Genomic DNA, 18545 nt, shown 5'->3' on the forward strand with positions numbered 1-18545 from the left:
CCAAACCAAGAGCATCAATGTGTCGTCTCTCCAAATACGGCTGCACCACCATGGTTGCCTACGTACCCCCTCTCCCAAGGGATCAAGCCGCCCGTAGTTCATCCAAATGGCCGCCAACGGCCTCAACAATCACAAATATTCAACAAGTTTCTGCAATGATCAAACTTGTTGCTTGGAACCACCTTCGTGAGCATATCCGCCGGATTATCCTTCGTATGGACCTTCACAATCTCCACATCGCCATCTTCAAGAACATCTCGAACGAAGTGATAACGAACGTCAATGTGCTTCGTCCTCGCATGAAAAACCTGATTCTTCGCCAAATATATAGCACTCATGCTATCACAATGAATAGTGACGGATCGCTGCGATATACCAAGTTCTTCCAGAAGTCCTCGAAGCCAAATAGCCTCCTTCACAGCCTCCGTAACTGCCATATACTCTGCCTCCGTCGTAGACAAAGCCACCGTCGACTGTAAGGTGCATCTCCAACACACCGGCGCACGGGTCAAGGTGAACACATACCCCGTTGTAGATCGGCGCTTATCCAAATCCCCGGCATAATCCGAATCAACATAGCCAATGCATAACTGCCCACCTGTAGTGTCCCGCTCATAAACCAAACCAACATTGAGCGTACCTAGAATGTACCTCAAAATCCATCTCACGGCATCCCAATGACCCACTCCTGGATCGTGCATGTATCTCGACACCATGCTCACTGCCTGTGACAAATCCGGCCTCGTACATACCATCGCGTACATCAAGCTCCCAACTGCGCTCGCATATGGAGTCTTCGACATCAACTCACGGTCTTCAACTGACTTCGGTGAAAGGTCAGCTGAAAGCTTCAAATGGGCTCCCAACGGTACACTAACTGGCTTCGTATCCATGCTAACATGGAATCGCTGTAGAACCTTCTTCAAATAAGCCACCTGTGTCAAACAAATTCTGCCCTTCTTCTTGTCTCTGCCGATCTCCATCCCTAAAATGCGCTTCGCCTCGCCCAAGTCCTTCATCTCAAACTCATTCGAAAGCTGAATCTTCAACTCATCTATAGCTGACCTGGAACTTGAAGCAACCAACATGTCATCGACATAAAGCAATAAATAAATGTACGCACCTCCTCTCAACTTGCGAAAATACACGCAAGGATCAAACTGGCTCCGAGTGTACGAATGACCAAGCATAAAACCATCAAATCGCCTATACCACTGTCGAGGAGACTGCTTCAAACCGTATAGCGATTTCTTTAGCCTGCAAACCAACTTATCTTTCCCTGCAGCTCGGAATCCCAATGGCTGAGTCATATATATTTCTTCATCAAGATCACCATGAAGAAATGCTGTCTTCACATCCAACTGATCTAACTCCAATCCATACTGTGCCACCAAAGCTAGCAAAATCCGAATCGACGAATGCTTCACCACCGGAGAGAAAACCTCATTGTAATCAATACCTTCCTCCTGTGCATAGCCCTTCGCAACCAACCTAGCCTTGAACCTCACTGGAGTGCCCTCAATGCCCTCCTTCTTCGTGTACACCCACTTGCACCCAATCGCCTTCCGCCCCTTTGGAAGCTCTACAAGCTTCCATGTATCGTTCTTGTGAAGAGACTCCATCTCCTCCTGCATAGCCACCTGCCACGAATCAGCCTCCGAACTCTGCTCGGCCTCTCTGAATGTAGTAGGCACCATCTCATCGATACTCTCCACCGGAAGTGCATATGCAACTGTGTCGGCATACCGTGCTGGCACCCGTATGTCTCTCCTCTGTCTCCGTGCCGCAATAGAATCCTGAACCTGAGCCGTCGGTCCCTGATCCTGCTCATGAGTACCCGTATCCTCCGCATCACCGTCGTGCTCGCCTGGCGTCACCTCAGTCGGCACTCTCATGGATACTGCACTATCTGGACTCTGTGGAGCTGCATCAATCTCCACCACCTGCGAAATCTCCTCTGTCGGGTTGCTCTCCACCTGATGAGAGCTGGGAAGCTTCAAGATAGAAGCCTCATCGAATGTGACGTCCCTACTCAGCACAATCTTCTTATCAACTGGATCCCAAAGCTTGTATCCCTTGACACCACGCTTGAATCCTACAAATATGGCCTTCCTAGCTCGAGGTTCCAACTTATCAGTTCTAACATGATAATATGCAGGGCAACCAAATACCTTAAGCTGGTCATAGTCATGTGCTGTCTCTCCCGACCACATCTCCATAGGGGTCTTCCCCTCAATCGCAGATGAAGGCAGCCTGTTAATGAGGTGGCTCGCATAAGAAAGTGCCTCAGCCCAAAAGATCTTCTCCAAACCACTATGCGCCAATAAACATCGAATCTTCTCCAGCAAAGACCGATTCAATCTCTCCGCCACCCCATTCTGCTGCGGTGTATGACTAACTGTGAAGTGCCTCTCTATGCCCTCGTCTCGACATAGCTGCAGAAAGGGGTCTGAGGTATACTCGCCGCCGTTGTCGGATCGCAACGTCTTGATCTTTCTCCCAGTCTGCAGTTCCAATCTCTTCTTCCACTCCACAAACAAATCTAGGACTTCACTCTTATGCTTCATGGTGTACACCCAGATTCTACCACACCCATGGCAGACACCACACCAGGGTGTGGTGGAGCCTGTTTTGAGTTATTCTTCACGTTTTTCACAATTCCTTCGCCGTTTTCACAATTCTCCACCTCGGCGAAGTGTTCCCAACACTGAGCCGACACCAACATGAGCACCAATGTGTCGTCTCTCTAAACTCGGCTGCACCAATGCGGTTGCCTACGTACCCCCTCTCCCAAGGGATCAAGCCGCCCGTAGTTCATCCAAATGGCCGCCAACGGCCTCAACAATTACGAATGTGCAACAAGTTTCGACAATGATCAAACTTGTTGCTCGGAACCACCTTAGTGAGCATATCTGCCGGATTATCCTTCGTGTGGACTTTCACAATTTCCACATCGCCATCTTCAAGAACATCCCGAACGAAGTGATAACGAACGTCAATGTGCTTCGTCCTCGCATGAAAAACCTGATTCTTCGCCAAATATATAGCACTCATGCTATCGCAATGAATAGTGACGGATCGCTGCGATATACCAAGTTCTTCCAAAAGTCCTCGAAGCCAAATAGCCTCCTTCACAGCCTCCGTAACCGCCATATACTCTGCCTCCGTCGTAGACAAAGCCACCGTAGACTGTAAGGTGCATCTCCAACACACCGGCGCACGGGTCAAAGTGAACACATACCCCGTAGTAGACCGGCGCTTATCCAAATCCCCGGCATAATCCGAATCAACATAGCCAATGCATAGCTGCCCACCTGTAGTGTCCCGCTCATAAACCAAACCAACATTGAGCGTACCTCTAATGTACCTCAAAATCCATCTCACGGCGTCCCAATGACCCACTCCTGGATCGTGCATGTATCTCGACACCATGCTCACTGCCTGTGACAAATCCGGCCTCGTACATACCATCGCGTACATCAAGCTCCCAACTGCGCTCGCATATGGAGTCTTCGTCATCAACTCACGGTCTTCAACTGACTTCGGTGAAAGGCCAGCTGAAAGCTTCAAATGGGCTCCCAACGGTACACAAACTGGCTTCGTATCCATGCTAACATGGAATCGCTGTAGAACCTTCTTCAAATAAGCCACCTGTGTCAAACAAATCCTGCCCTTCTTCTTATCTCTGCCGATCTCCATCCCTAAAATGCGCTTCGCCTCGCCCAAGTCCTTCATCTCAAACTCATTCGAAAGCTGAACTTTCAACTCATCTATAGCTGACCTGGAACTAGAAGCAACCAACATGTCATCGACATAAAGCAACAAATAAATGTACGCACCTCCTCTCAACTTGCGAAAATACACGCAAGGATCAAACTGGCTCCGAGTGTACGAATGACCAAGCATAAAACCATCAAATCGCCTATACCACTGTCGAGGAGACTGCTTCAAACCGTATAGCGATTTCTTTAGCCTGCAAACCAACTTATCTTTCCCTGCAGCTCGGAATCCCAATGGCTGAGTCATATATATTTCTTCATCAAGATCACCATGAAGAAATGCTGTCTTCACATCCAACTGATCTAACTCCAATCCATACTGTGCCACCAAAGCTAGCAAAATCCGAATCGACGAATGCTTCACCACCGGAGAGAAAACCTCATTGTAATCAATACCTTCCTCCTGTGCATAGCCCTTCGCAACCAACCTAGCCTTGAACCTCACTGGAGTGCCCTCAATGCCCTCCTTCTTCGTGTACACCCACTTGCACCCAATCGCCTTCCGCCCCTTTGGAAGCTCTACAAGCTCCCATGTATCGTTCTTGTGAAGAGACTCCATCTCCTCCTGCATAGCCACCTGCCACGAATCAGCCTCCGAACTCTGCTCGGCCTCTCTGAATGTAGTAGGCACCATCTCATCGATACTCTCCACCGGAAGTGCATATGCAACTGTGTCGGCATACCGTGCTGGCACCCGTATGTCTCTCCTCTGTCTCCGTGCCGCAATAGAATCCTGAACCTGAGCCGTCGGTCCCTGATCCTGCTCATGAGTACCCGTATCCTCCGCATCACCGTCGTGCTCGCCTGGCGTCACCTCAGTCGGCACTCTCATGGATACTGCACTATCTGGACTCTGTGGAGCTGCATCAATCTCCACCACCTGCGAAATCTCCTCTGTCGGGTTGCTCTCCACCTGATGAGAGCTGGGAAGCTTCAAGATAGAAGCCTCATCGAATGTGACGTCCCTACTCAGCACAATCTTCTTATCAACTGGATCCCAAAGCTTGTATCCCTTGACACCACGCTTGAATCCTACAAATATGGCCTTCCTAGCTCGAGGTTCCAACTTATCAGTTCTAACATGATAATATGCAGGGCAACCAAATACCTTAAGCTGGTCATAGTCATGTGCTGTCTCTCCCGACCACATCTCCATAGGGGTCTTCCCCTCAATCGCAGATGAAGGCAGCCTGTTAATGAGGTGGCTCGCATAAGAAAGTGCCTCAGCCCAAAAGATCTTCTCCAAACCACTATGCGCCAATAAACATCGAATCTTCTCCAGCAAAGACCGATTCAATCTCTCTGCCACCCCATTCTGCTGCGGTGTATGACTAACTGTGAAGTGCCTCTCTATGCCCTCGTCTCGACATAGCTGCAGAAAGGGGTCTGAGGTATACTCGCCGCCGTTGTCGGATCGCAACGTCTTGATCTTTCTCCCAGTCTGCAGTTCCAATCTCTTCTTCCACTCCACAAACAAATCTAGGACTTCACTCTTATGCTTCATGGTGTACACCCAACATCGCCTAGAATAGTCATCAACGAACGTGACGAACCAATGTCGACCACCAAGTGATGCCGTCTTAGTGGGACCCCAAACATCTGTGTGCACGTAGTCCAAGATGCCCCTCGTCCTATGAATGGCCGTCCCGAACTTCACCTTCGTCTTCTTGCCAAGTACACAGTGCTCACAGAATTCTACTTTACCACTCTTGGCTCCCTTCAAAAGCCCCTGCTTGCACAATGCCTGCAGTGACTTTTCACCTGTATGCCCTAGCCTGTAGTGCCAAAGTCTGCTCATGTCCGCCTCTGAAATCGCCGAAGCAACCTGGCCAATCTCGGTGCTCCCCTTCAGATAATATAAATTATGATTTCGGACTCCCTTCATCACCACCAAAGATCCCTTAGTAACCTTTGCTACAGCATCCTCAAAGGTCACCCTGAATCCCTTCGCCTCCAAAGCCCCCACTGAGATAAGATTCTTCTTAAGTTGAGGAACGAATCTCACCTCCTTCAGCTCACGGACTACTCCATCGTGCATCCGAATCCTCACAGTACCTATCCCACGAACGCCACAGGATTGATCATTTCCCATGACCACAACACCCCCATCGAGTCTCTCAAATGATGAGAACCAATCTCGCCTAGGAGTCACATGATAAGTAGCGCCAGAATCAAGCATCCACTCCGATGCATCCAAATGGTTCACCTCCGGAGTAATCAAAAGAGAAAAGCTCGAATCATCGGAATCATCGCCTTTCGCAACATTCACCTCATTGGCCTTCGGGCCCTTATTCTTGCTATTCTCCTTTTCTTTGACTTTCGGGCAATCTCTTTTCCAATGTCCCTGCTCCTTGCAGAATGCACATTGATTCTTTCCAAGCTGGTGACGACCTCTTGACTTTGACCTCCCTCTGTTTCCACCTTTCTGATATGAGCTTCTACCTCTCGCCGACAAGGCCTCTCCTGAAGTACTAGCGCGGGAAGTCTCCTTATCCTTCCTCCTCAAATCATAGTTCGTCAATGCGTTAGTCACTTCACTATAAGTGATAGAAGATCTCCCGTTCAGCAACGTAAGCACGAAGGTATCATACTCCTCATCCGGTAAGGAGCCCAAAAGAATAATAGCCTTGTACTCATCTGTGATCTTCTCATCCACGTTCGCCAAGTCCGACAACAACTTAGTGTAGTTGTTCACATGAGCCGCAAGCGAGGTACCTCTGGACATCTGGAATCTGAATAACCTTCGCAGCAAGTGCAACCGGTTCTCAACACTCTTCGTAAGGTACTTATTGTTGAGAATTTCCCACATCTTCATCGCAGACGTCACCCCAATCACATCGTATTTCAGCTCCTGTTCCAAACAGGACCTGATCACCCCGCAAGCATTTCGATTCATCTTTTCCCATATCGCTTCTTCATACTTAGGTGGCCTCACATCGACCATGATGGTCTCCTCCAGATTTTGAGCATTGAGCGCATCCTGTACGTCGCTCATCCACAAACCAAAATTGATCTTGCCGTCATATTTCACAACACTAATCTTAGTGTTCTGAAAACCCACTTGAACTGTGCCTGTCATCTTGCTGCTTTCACCAATTACTTCACCCATAATCACAACTTCCAAATTGTAGAGAAAGATCCAAACTTTGAAAGAATAAGAAATTACCCAACTGAACCCTAGATTGGATTCCAAATAGAACTCCTAACCACACGAGGAAAGCGAGATCTTCAACGGCAACTTCAAACCCTAACTCCACCAAAGCCTAGAACTCCAAGAACCAAGCTTCAAACTGAATCTTCCTCCACCTAATCCAAAACCCTAGATCTGAATCTGAGCTCTGATACCACTTGTCGCGCGCCTTTGCGGAAGCCTTGCACGAACTCACAACGAACCTGTGATCACAAGTCGAAGAAAGCCAAACTCTTGCACAAATCCAACCAATAACGCCAAATCAATCCAAACACAGAGATATACGTGGTTCGGCAATTTGCCTACGTCCACGGGGAGAGGATGGGGAGATTTCACTAAATCAAGGAGAGTACAAAGGGTTACAATCACACAAATTCTCTCAAACTAACCCTCAACCAAAGATCTCACCTTGCTCACAATATCTCCCTCTCACAATGCTCAAAAGATTCCTTAATCTCTGATATTAAACCCTCTCAAATCGTTTCCCTATTTATACCAAAACAAAAACCCAATTAGACTGCAAATAGGAAACCTGCGTATGCAAAAAACCCGCTATAAGTCGACTTAACAGAGGGCGTAAGTCGACTTGGCAGAGGAAAAAACAGCAACAGGAGAGGACTTCATAAGTCGACTTAACAGACATTATAAGTCGACTTGGCAGAGGAAAAAATCACAACTCCGCTGCAGATCGTAAGTCGACTCGTGCACACTAATGAGTCGACTTACCATAAGTCGACTTAGCCTTGTGCATGAGTCGACTTATGCCAGTTTTTCTGGTTTTTCTGATTCTTTTCCTGATTTCTCCACAGGGAGTTGAGTAGTTTCTCTTGTAGTTCTCCCTGATACATAGTGAATTTCTCGTGTTGTTGCCCCGTGGATATAGATCGAAGTTGGTCGACCGAACCACGTAAATTTCGGTGTTCTTTTTTTTCTTGATTATGGTCGTTTTATATCTTGTTGATTGTGGGTTGGTTTCGGAGTTGCGCATATTGTAGTAGGCGGGGAGAGTGAAATTCCCAATAGTTTCTGCAAGAACTCTGATGCAAAGTTCCGGTTAAAATTTTGTAACTTGCAAGCTAGCCCTTATTATTCTTCGAAAACAAGTGTCATAATTGAATGAAACTGGTGACAGTTATCCAACTTTTCATTCAGAAAATCAATATACATGAAATTAAACAGCAAGAAACCTCTAATCCTCGGAAAATGTCAGAAACTAAGATTTAATTAGTAAACTCACAAAATAAAGTATTTCATACCTCTATCAAAAAAGATTTGACATATAAATTGGTTTAGGTTACAGCTTCACATTCTGCTCTCAATTGTGCATTTACATAAAATTGACATGATATTAAAGAGGATCTAGTAACAAGAAGTTAAAGCTAATTTTTGGAGCTGGACTTGATCTCATTCTAGTTGTACTTGATACCATTGCACAGAGCCAACTTCACCATCGATCTCAAGCTCGCAAACAGACCTGATGAGGTGAGTAACAACATCATCAATCGTACCGAATTTGGCTAGATCGGGCGGCAGCTCATCAGAAGGCCAGTTTTCTATCCAAGTCTTCAACCTAAGCTTTAGTTCTTCCTCGGTAACAAACTCTTCGGCTTTTCCAGGTTCCAGCAGCACGTAAGTGTCTGATTTCAGATATGCTCTTCTCCTCCTAACTGCATGAACCTGATATGCTCTTAGTCAGTAGAAGCTATGCTTTATTGACTTAATTGGACACTAATATGATCAACAAGATAATACTCTATTCCAACTGTTGATAAAGTGTCAAACAGTCAAAGTGATCATGTAAGATGGTAAATTGAAATATCTAACCTATAGATCAGAATTCTTTTGCTATATTTTCTGTAAGAAATAAACTATAAAATAGCTGTTAGGCTTGACTAACGAAAAAAGAAACTGCATGTAACTGTGATCCTCTAAATTGAATGAAAATGTCGAAGTACCTTTTTTTCTGACGTGTGGATGGGAGATATGCAATTAGTCACCAATATCCAAGTATGGAGTTGATAAAAGAAACAACTAGCATTCAAGTTAATAAAGGGTGTTCCCGAAAATGCAGTTCTAGATTTATCGAATGAAAGATCGCCAGCGGTTGGGATATAATCTTCTGGTTGGCAAGTTGGTCTGATGGTGAATAAGGGTGCATTCGGTTCGGATACGGCTCGGATATGATGCTTACCATATCCATATCGGTTTACCCATCTCGGAAATGGATACAAATATGGATATACCTTGGTAAGGAAAATTCATATTCATATCCGCTAAAATCGGAATGGTTACTGATATACACGCGGATATATAAGTGGATATGCATGCGGATACAAAACGGATATGAGAAAACTAGACATTATTGAGGAAAATACAGTTCGTGTGATACAAAAAGAGTTTGTTAATATGTTTATTATAACTGAAAATATCTTGATCCATCAAAATTAACCACAAATCCATAATCTAAAAATCAAAACTATCGTAAGAGTATGACTAATATGTATTCGACTATGGATACGGATATTTCACTACAAAATCATATATGTAACTATATCCTATTGGTTATAGATTTGAGTAACCATATTCGTATCCTAACGGATACGGTTACAGATATTTCATCGGATATGGATACGGTTTAGGACCCATTGTGATGAAGGTTCAATATAGTAGAAACAAGCGCGACTAATAATTCTTGTTTGAAAGCACTGATATTTGGAGAGATACTCCTATTTATAGTGCAAGATGCATTCATGGTTTGCACTATGTCAACCAAATAACATTCCTACAATAATCGGGATCCATGATGTACTCAGTCGGGATGACTTTATGCTCTTGATGGGCGAAGACATGAAGTTTTGACTTTTGAGGGTTATGGCAACGATCGAGGAATTTGACTACGTGAGAGGAACAGTGAAGCTGGCTGCAGTTGTGAGACATGAGATCAATCCTTAGTAACTCCAGCTAGCGTGAACATGACTATAGAGCTCTAATTAATCTGCTAATTTGATAAATTGATGCATATTTTTGGATGGTTTTACTAGTTAATCAACAGAAAACATAGAAATCCTCATCTCCTACAGGCTGTAACAATTAACATCAAGATGATACAAAATGAGAAGCTACCACGGGCGAATTGACAATGTAAGATTCACCAACCTGCATATCATGTTCTCATGCTTTTTGGTGCCCAAGATTCAAATTATTCTTTTATATACGGTCGACGAAAAATTGATCTTTATCTAATTATTGTTTTGTTTTGTTGTTTATTTTGAGTCTAATTCTTGTCCTACTTTTGATACAGAAGTAACTCAGTCTGGGTTTATATTGAAACCACTTCTACTCTCCCAAGATGATCATTACTTCTTTACCAAATATCACACATGCAGCTATAGCGTAACGTGACACACAGGAAGCTCATAGACCTTTTAACTTGCACTCTCTCTATTTTTAATTGTTCCTTATTTAAGTTTTAATTACAATTTCAGTATTATTTGTTGACAGAGAAACAATAATTTTAATAAGTGGATGAATTGATGGGTGTAACAGACTAACATGAGTTCTATATAAAGAGAGGAACGGATTGAGGCTAAAGCACATGGCAATAGCATTCTTCTCGATCTCCTCTTTCATTAGAAAATTGAGCTCTTTCTCCTCCGTCCTGTCGAGCCTTTAGCTGTTGAAATCATCTTCTTGGGTAATTTCTAAGACATTGCACCAATTGAATATGTTGATATCTACAGTTAATTAATCACAAAAACTTAGTTAAGATAACCTTAACTTTGAGCCATACTTCATAAAATAACCAAAGTTGTTGTGAAGAAAAGGGTTCAGGTGATCTGATGAAATCTGATGTTTCATGAATTAACCTATGTTCAATGCACCATACATCAACGTTAATTTGTACGCGATGCCTAGTTCTGCTGGCCCCTCACAAGCATATGGGGAGGACCTATGATATTCCAGCTCCCAGTTCAGCTAGTTTCATGACGATATAAACATAATGTAAGCGTTATCCTACTTACCTACATTTAATCCTATCATATTTGGATATTTTCACCTGAAATTTGACTGTCTTACCAATTGTATGAACGTCCACGGGTCATAACTATCTTATTCCAATTTTTAAAATGTCATGGAGAATCTTATATATTATGACCGAGCATCCACCATTCATGGCAGATTCTCAACGTGACAGGGTTGAAGATAAAAAGAGGAGATCGTTTACCTTCATCCGATACTTATTGCTCGGCGCCATTTGTTGTGATTCTAGGCTAGTCCTGCTGCTGAGTATGTTATCAGCTCCGGATATCACATTTTTTGCAAATAGTGGAGTTTCGCTGCAGAAGCTTGGCAACTGTTTGCCTGCAATTATACAAAGAGTATATAATCGTATCTTCAGCATATAATCATACCTCACCATGATCAATAACATAATAAGCTAAGCGGATTAAACATGAAATCTTACCCGCTCATGCATTTATTTAAAATTTCCAATTTATTGGCTTTATCCATAAAAGCAACAATATCTAAGTGCAAAGAAAGTAGACAAAATTATTCATTCTCTTTCAAACTATAATCAAATTTTGGAAGAAATTTACATTTTTATTACCTGGCAGCATTCCGTAGCTCAAGAGATGAGCAGCTCCCCCCATAACAAGTTTTCAAACCCCTTATCCCTTCTCAATCCCCGCATCATTTATACACACAAACAAAACTCTTCCCATTTTATCCCCAACCGATAACGTTCCAAAACTTCCGTTCCCAATCTGCCCCTACAAACTGTCCCCACAGTAACCCGGTTGTTCCAATTAAAGATCCGAAATCTCCCCGGCCTCACATTTTCTTCCCTAAATGCACCTCCCCTCCCCGGCGAAGAATTAGGGTTAGGGTTAGGGTTTTTGATGGGCGGAGAGGAGAAAGTGAAGCTTCTCTGCACCTTCGGAGGCGAACTCGTGAGGGAACAAGGGAAGCCCTTCTATTTAGGCGGGAAAACTCGGCTGGTTTCAATCGATCGGAGCTCGAGCTTCCGATCGCTGATCTCGAAGATGGCGGAGGTCTCCGATGGAGATTCGAGCTCGGTCGATGTTAGGTATCAGCTCCCTGATGGATCTCTTGATCATCGACTAATCTCGGTGGAGAATGATGATGATGTGAGGAATATGATCGAGGAGTTCGATCCAAATCGAAAAATCTCGATCTTTTTGTTCAATCGTAGGGGGAGTTACAGTGATAATGATGATTATGATTATGAGATTGCGATTCAGGAGGAGGCTGATGATAATTTGCATGCTCTTGATTCGATTGCAGCCAATTGTGTGAGGTATTTATTTAGGATTCCGCACGATTTTTTTTCCGCAGATAAGTTTCGTCTTTAGTTGCTTTTGATGGTGATAGTTCAATTCTTCATATTTATCAATTTATTGATAAATCAATTCTATAAGAGAGTATAAGTTATTAAATGTAGTTTTGAAATAAATAAATTGACCAAAATAAGATTAATCTCATAATTGAGAGTGTCAATTTTAACAGAACATATGTGATATCATAATAGATTTTGAAACTAAACTCATAATTTATTTTTGTGACTACAGTGCAAAATATGCAATCAGCTAGATCACAACCCTCATATGTTCAAACTTTTCTTTTCTAATCTTTGTTATTCGTACATTATTTTGTTAATGTCATTTCCTAAATTTAAGCTTATCGTCAGTTAATATTCCTTTAGTAAGTTAGAAAATATTGGTTTTAAATCAATAGATTCATCAAAAGAAGTTTAATCTCATAACTGAAAGTATTTATTTAATAAGAAATCTGTAACCACATAACATATTTGGAGGTAGGCTCATAAATTTTCTTTTGTTACAAAAATTCGAGCTATTATATCAGCTAAAGCATAACCCTCATATATTGATATTCAGACTTTGCTTTTTGTATTCTTGGTTATTCGTCGATTATTTTGCTAATGTCACTTCATAAACTTAAGCTTATAAATGCTTAATATTCCTTTACCATGTTATGAAATGTTTGTTCGAAAAAAATAAATTCACCAAAAGAAGTCTAATCTCATAGTTGAAAGTATCTATATAATAGAACATCTGTGATCTCACAATAAATTTTGCAGGTGAGTTCAGGATTTTTTTGTTACTACAAATTCATGCTATTCTATCAGCTAAATCACAACCATAATTGATTTTCAACTTTTTTCCCCTTCTAATCTTCATTGCTCATGGGTTATTTAGCTAATGTCACTTCATCAAATTAAGCTTATCATTGTTTAATATTCCATTACATTATACTTTTCTATAACTCCTTGGGTTGAGATGTCGAAGTGTATCACTCACGGGAAAATTAATAATGCAGAGAAGCATCAATATCTTAGCGATCGGAAGATGCTTTGGACAGCTCAGGACTCGCTGCCAAGCACTTCTGTGAAATCTTTCAGAAGAGATTATGCAAGAAATCAGGCATTGGTTGTGCACAGCACATCCAAAGAGATGTTTGGGAGAGACTCTCAGTCTCTTGTAGTAGGACAGGAGTATGAGGATGTTCAGACATTTCGCAATGCGCTGACCAGCGCTGCCATTGCTACAAACTTTGAGCTTCACATAATCCGATCGGATCAGAGACGTGTCACTGCCAGGTTTTTCTTGACTTCTTAAATTGTTTTGGTATCCTATTCTATGTAGACGGATGACAATTATATTTCTTTATCTTTTCAATATGCAACTTAGGAATTTGATTGCAAATTTATGCATGCTAGCTATCAAGATATTTAGTTACATGCATTTCATTTCCATAAAAGGATCAAGACCAAATGGAGATCAATAGCTTCTCCATAATATCTATCTCTCTGAGTAATTAAATGCTCCTTGATCAATTATATTACATACGCAATGTTAAGTAGCATGTTTATTTCTTTGTAATTGGAGTGAGAAAACAAACAAATGCTATGGGATTGTTGTATATGTTACTTGTTGCGGAAGCTATGAAAAACTTTTATAAACGAAATGTACTTTGAATGTACAAAGGAGCCATCCTATCAAAAGAAAATGACAGGTCATCGTTCATGTCTGCTAAGACCTCTGCGAAGTTTGATAATAAACTAGAAATTTATTTTCTCGTGGTAGTGGGAAAGATACTATAAGTGGTGCTTTGTGTGTGTGTGTGTGGAGATTAGTCTATGTGTTTTTGTTATTGAACAAAAAAAATGTGCTGTGCCTATAATTTGAATCATTTATAATAAATTCTGCTCAAGGTTACAACCCTTATTCAAGCCCCCACTTTGAGCATGTTTGAGTAGTTGCCAATTAACAAATCAAGAAACTGCTATTGTGACATCTTTATGATAAACCGTCCATAATCATATGGTAAATTGCAGGAACCTCCTTCTGTTGCATGTCTATTCAATGACCTTGCTCACTTTCTTGGCTTTCTTCTATGTGACTCCATCCTAACTTCGTAAGAACCTTGTCCAGTTCCTGGTAGCCCTTTATCTAGTTTACCTTTGTTATCGAGGCGCGCGCCCCCGGCACGGGGCGCTGCAGGTTGGAACAATTGCGCCCCGCACCAAAGGCGGGACGCTGGACGCACACGAGGCGCGCGCCTCGCGTGCACTTGACACATGCGTCATGTAATAGACTCTTTCTTCTGTTTTTAAAAAATAATTTACATATTACATATTTACATCACGTAATAGACTATTTCTTGCTAGTTGCTAATCCATTCTCCGTATTTTCATGTTTAACCTATAAAAAGGAAACAGTAATTAGTAATTTAGTATACTTGTTTGCTAATTATAACTTTCTTCTCTAATTAGCATGCTAACTAGAAAATTATGAACATGTAAATATGTAATGTTACCTTCGTTCTCCATCTTTTCATGTTAACTAGCAAATAGCATTTAAGAATGCTAACTAGAAAATTATAAACAGTCATGTTTTTTTAATCACTTAATTGTTACTTAAAAATACATATATCATATTTTAAATAAAAATACATATTTCTTATTTGTTACTTGCTTGTTTTGTTTTATAGACTTTTGCTTATGTTGGAGATTATCTTGTATTGTGATTTGTGGAAACTTATAAACTTCTCTATGTTATGCATGCTAATTAAGACTCTTTCCTTATATAGTAGGTGAAATTATATTTCTTGGTCTTTTTATGTGACAATTTATAAACATGTTGCTTATATGCTTCTTTGTCTTATGTTGGAAAATATTAATTTGAGTTGTGTACCTCAATTCAGTGAGGCGCGCGCATCGTTGTGCGCCTTGCGCATGGTGCGCTTAAGGGGCCTTTGCGCCCCGCATTGCGCCCCGCATTGCACCACGCATTGCGCCTTGCGCCTCGATAACAATGGCTATATTATTCTTCTCCATTTTCTTTTTAAATGCTCACCAATTCCTTTTATGCCATCCTAATGATAATGGCATGATCCTCTATGTCTGGTAAGGAAGTAAGGCAAGATTTACCATATTAGACGCTTTACTATCTCGGGCGTTGTTTGTAAATCCCGACCTACAATCTTTATCTGCCAACACTGGATAAGAATTAACTCACCAAATATTTAATTTGCCTTAATGTGGGAAACAGTTAGCACTTGAGGCCCTGCCTATTAACACGTTGTGTATTCTTGCCCACAAGTGACTACCTCCGTTGTCAATATATCAGCGCCAATGAAAATCTTCCTTCACTAACACGATCCTCCGTGTCCGATAATGAATTAAGCCAATATTTTCACCATATTACACGCTTTGCTATCTTGGGTGTTCCTTGTAAATCCCAACCTGTAACTTCCTTTATCTGCCATCTCTGGGAAAGAAATAGGCTGCCCAACATTTAATATGTCTCACTGTGGGTGACATTCAGCAGAGGCCCTGCCTATTAACACATTTAATAAGGTCCTTTCATGGCCATAAGTGTTAATGTTTGCCTCCATTGTCAATATATTAGCGTCATCTTCCTTCGATCCATACTCATGAACTTCTGATTAGGCTCCCAGCCTGTATCTTAGTTTCATTATAGAATGCTGTCCCGTTTAGTTTGTGCACATTCTTTATATACTAAGGTTGCTAGAAGCAACCTACGTTACCTCGGTACTTCTATCCTAAAGTCATACCCATACCCAACACCTACTGGACTCCTTGGACAGTTCTATCATGTATCATACCCATATTGGACACCGATACTCCTCGAACACTCCTTGTGTATATGTGTATGTCCTACACTTCATTGGACGGGTGCATTTCAATTCGTACTTAGTTCAGAATTGTAATTTTAAGGTTATTTGGGTATCTTGTTCAAAAAACGAGTGGGTTTCCAATGTATAATCTATATCATAGAAGGAATATAAAAGTGACATGGGAATGTTAATTGTCATAACATGAGAATGAAAAGCTATAACCATTCTTAAGTGAATTATTAATTTCAATACATGTATATAATTGTGTCCCTGTACCTACCTTTTACAATTTTGTTGTGTCCCGTTTTTATCTATATCCTCTTGTGTGTAGTTAGTTATTGGATTTTGGTTTCTTTTCAGCGTGATGTATTTTGTGTCAATCTAGCTAAAGTTGTGTTTCTTATCATATTTCTTTGCTTAGACGGTGGGGGTTTTTTTTTTTTTGACAGATGTGCTGCTGAAGGGTGTTCATGGCGAGTGCATGCATCAAAACTCCCACAGGTGAACACATTTAGGATACGAACATTAACCCCAGAGCACTCATGTGCAAGATCAGGAGATGCCCGCCACAAACAGGCAACTGCGAAGTGGATAGCCAACTGCATAAGGGAAAAACTTCGAAGGAATAGAAACTATAAACCAAGAGAAATTTTGAATGATATCCATCGAGAGTATGGTGTGCTTATTACATACAAGCGGGCTTTCCTTGGTCGCGAAAAGGCTTTGGAAGACCTGAGATCTGAATCGGGCAGGGATACTGTGCCTGTAGAGAATGATTATGATCATGTATCTGAGAATGATATGGAAGCGTGGGGTGAAATACATGATCCCCCCAGAAATAAACGGGCTAGGATGAGTGATAGCAAGGAGGTAAGACCCCTTCATTGTACTCGATGTAACCAAATTGGACATAATAGGAGGACATGTACGGTGATTGAGCTCTTGCAAGGTAAAGTTTTTATGACCTTTTGTTCTAAATTCTCTGTCTACCTCCTAAATGTTTCCCTATGCATAGTGTTTGTTTCTAAATTCTGGCTTTAATGTGATAGATGGATCGAGCTAGAAGATATCCCTGTGCTCTGTAGTCACATAGTCTGAAGGCATTAGTGATGGAAATGTCGTGATTAGAATGTCAGCATTCTGTGCAGAAGATATCACTGAGTTCATTTTGTGCGTGGTTCATTCAAGTGATTGGATCGTCATGGTCACTGTATGATACGGGTTTGTATCTATAAAAATTACATATGTGATCTTCAATTGTAGACCGATACAAATTTCAAATTGAATGGTAGTATATAAAATGATCATGAAAGTCTCTGGTCTTTGCCTATTTTTTCCTCCATGTACAAAGTTCAGTTAGTCTTTTTTATGGATTTCCATACTCTTGAGATTGGAAATGTTGTAGCGTACCCCCTCTCCTGCCACAAGAGAAGATTGTTTCAAGCTAATTTGATGTTGTATCCCTGAACTTAAAATAGGTGTCTGATGTTTGTGATGGTGAAAACTTTTGCTAAATTCAATTTACAATATCTTAATGTATAGGCATACGTCTACTACTTAGAATTTATCCGAAGTCTTAAACTTTGTGATTTGGTTATTTAACATTTTAGAATATCCATATCAAGATAGATATATGTTTTCAGAATGTGGTGATATGAATTGGGAAAATAATTGTGTAGGTGGCGGAGATGTAAGCTTAATCAATAGAAATTAATCCAGGGCCACTTTTTTCGTTCGAAACCTCCTCAACTTTAGAGGTTATCAGAAAACACCCTTTAAGAGAATATTAGAAGTGTGAGCCGCAATTTTCACTAGAAAAAACATACTCTTGAGTAATTTTTGCCACCATGTGAAAAATCACAGTTAATGCTACAAGGTGGTTTTTTGATAAAAAAAATAAACTAAAGGGGTTTTTCTGATAGCTACAAAACTTAAGGTTATTATTATTATTATTATTATTATTTTGACATGTTGAAAGTTGTGGCTGATAATCTTCCAAAGTTAAGGGGGTTTCTGATATTTAGCCACAAATCAACTAAAATAAGGAAAAAAGTAATTATTCTCTAATTGTTTTTATGCTCCAGAGATATATCATTTCTAATTTAATTTCTAACAAACGAGAATTTAATTAATCCGTATTAGATGGATTATTGGGATTTGGACTCAATTAGGGCTCTAGATTTCTTTCTGGGCGCTGATCCAGCAACCGAACAAAGTATGAATACAGTTGGCTCACGTAGTAATGCGGCCCGTGTAGCTCGTGGGTTTCGATTTGCCGCCTAAATTCCCGCCAAATTTTACCTAGCAATAAACAATTTAAAATTCAAACCCACAAAAAAATAAACACCGAATTAAAATTGAAAAGAAACCGCGGGAACAATCTCAAAGTCGAA

The 18545-nt window shown here is 41.3% G+C and overlaps 2 protein-coding genes across 2 annotated transcripts; one reads left to right on the forward strand and one right to left on the reverse strand.

The window, feature by feature from the left end:
• On the reverse strand, window positions 8198-11678 carry LOC109848869 (protein CHLORORESPIRATORY REDUCTION 7, chloroplastic). Its single transcript, XM_020418582.1, has 3 exons — window positions 11579-11678; window positions 11195-11331; window positions 8198-8646 (listed from the first exon to the last, which is right to left on the reverse strand). The coding sequence occupies exons 1-3, from the start codon at window positions 11619-11621 to the stop codon at window positions 8374-8376; spliced, it is 453 nt and encodes a 150-aa protein (XP_020274171.1). The 5' UTR covers window positions 11622-11678; the 3' UTR covers window positions 8198-8373.
• LOC109848868 lies at window positions 13352-17492 on the forward strand. Its single transcript, XM_020418581.1, has 3 exons — window positions 13352-13609; window positions 16602-17101; window positions 17202-17492. The coding sequence occupies exons 1-3, from the start codon at window positions 13359-13361 to the stop codon at window positions 17213-17215; spliced, it is 765 nt and encodes a 254-aa protein (XP_020274170.1). The 5' UTR covers window positions 13352-13358; the 3' UTR covers window positions 17216-17492.

The sequence above is a fragment of the Asparagus officinalis genome, chromosome 7, assembly GCF_001876935.1.
Source record: "Asparagus officinalis chromosome 7, Aspof.V1, whole genome shotgun sequence".
Classification (NCBI taxonomy): domain Eukaryota; kingdom Viridiplantae; phylum Streptophyta; class Magnoliopsida; order Asparagales; family Asparagaceae; genus Asparagus; species Asparagus officinalis.

Coding starts and splice junctions, on each gene's coding strand:
- LOC109848869 (XM_020418582.1), bottom strand. CDS start 11,621: ATGGGGGGAGCTGCTCATCTCTTGAGCTACGGAATGCTGCCAG. Junction 11,332..11,578: donor GAGCTACGGAATGCTGCCAG/GTAATAAAAATG, acceptor GTATAATTGCAG/GCAAACAGTTGCCAAGCTTC. Junction 8,647..11,194: donor GCAATAAGTATCGGATGAAG/GTAAACGATCTC, acceptor AGAGCATATCAG/GTTCATGCAGTTAGGAGGAG.
- LOC109848868 (XM_020418581.1), top strand. CDS start 13,359: ATGCTTTGGACAGCTCAGGACTCGCTGCCAAGCACTTCTGTGAAATCT. Junction 13,610..16,601: donor CAGAGACGTGTCACTGCCAG/GTTTTTCTTGAC, acceptor TTTTTTTGACAG/ATGTGCTGCTGAAGGGTGTT.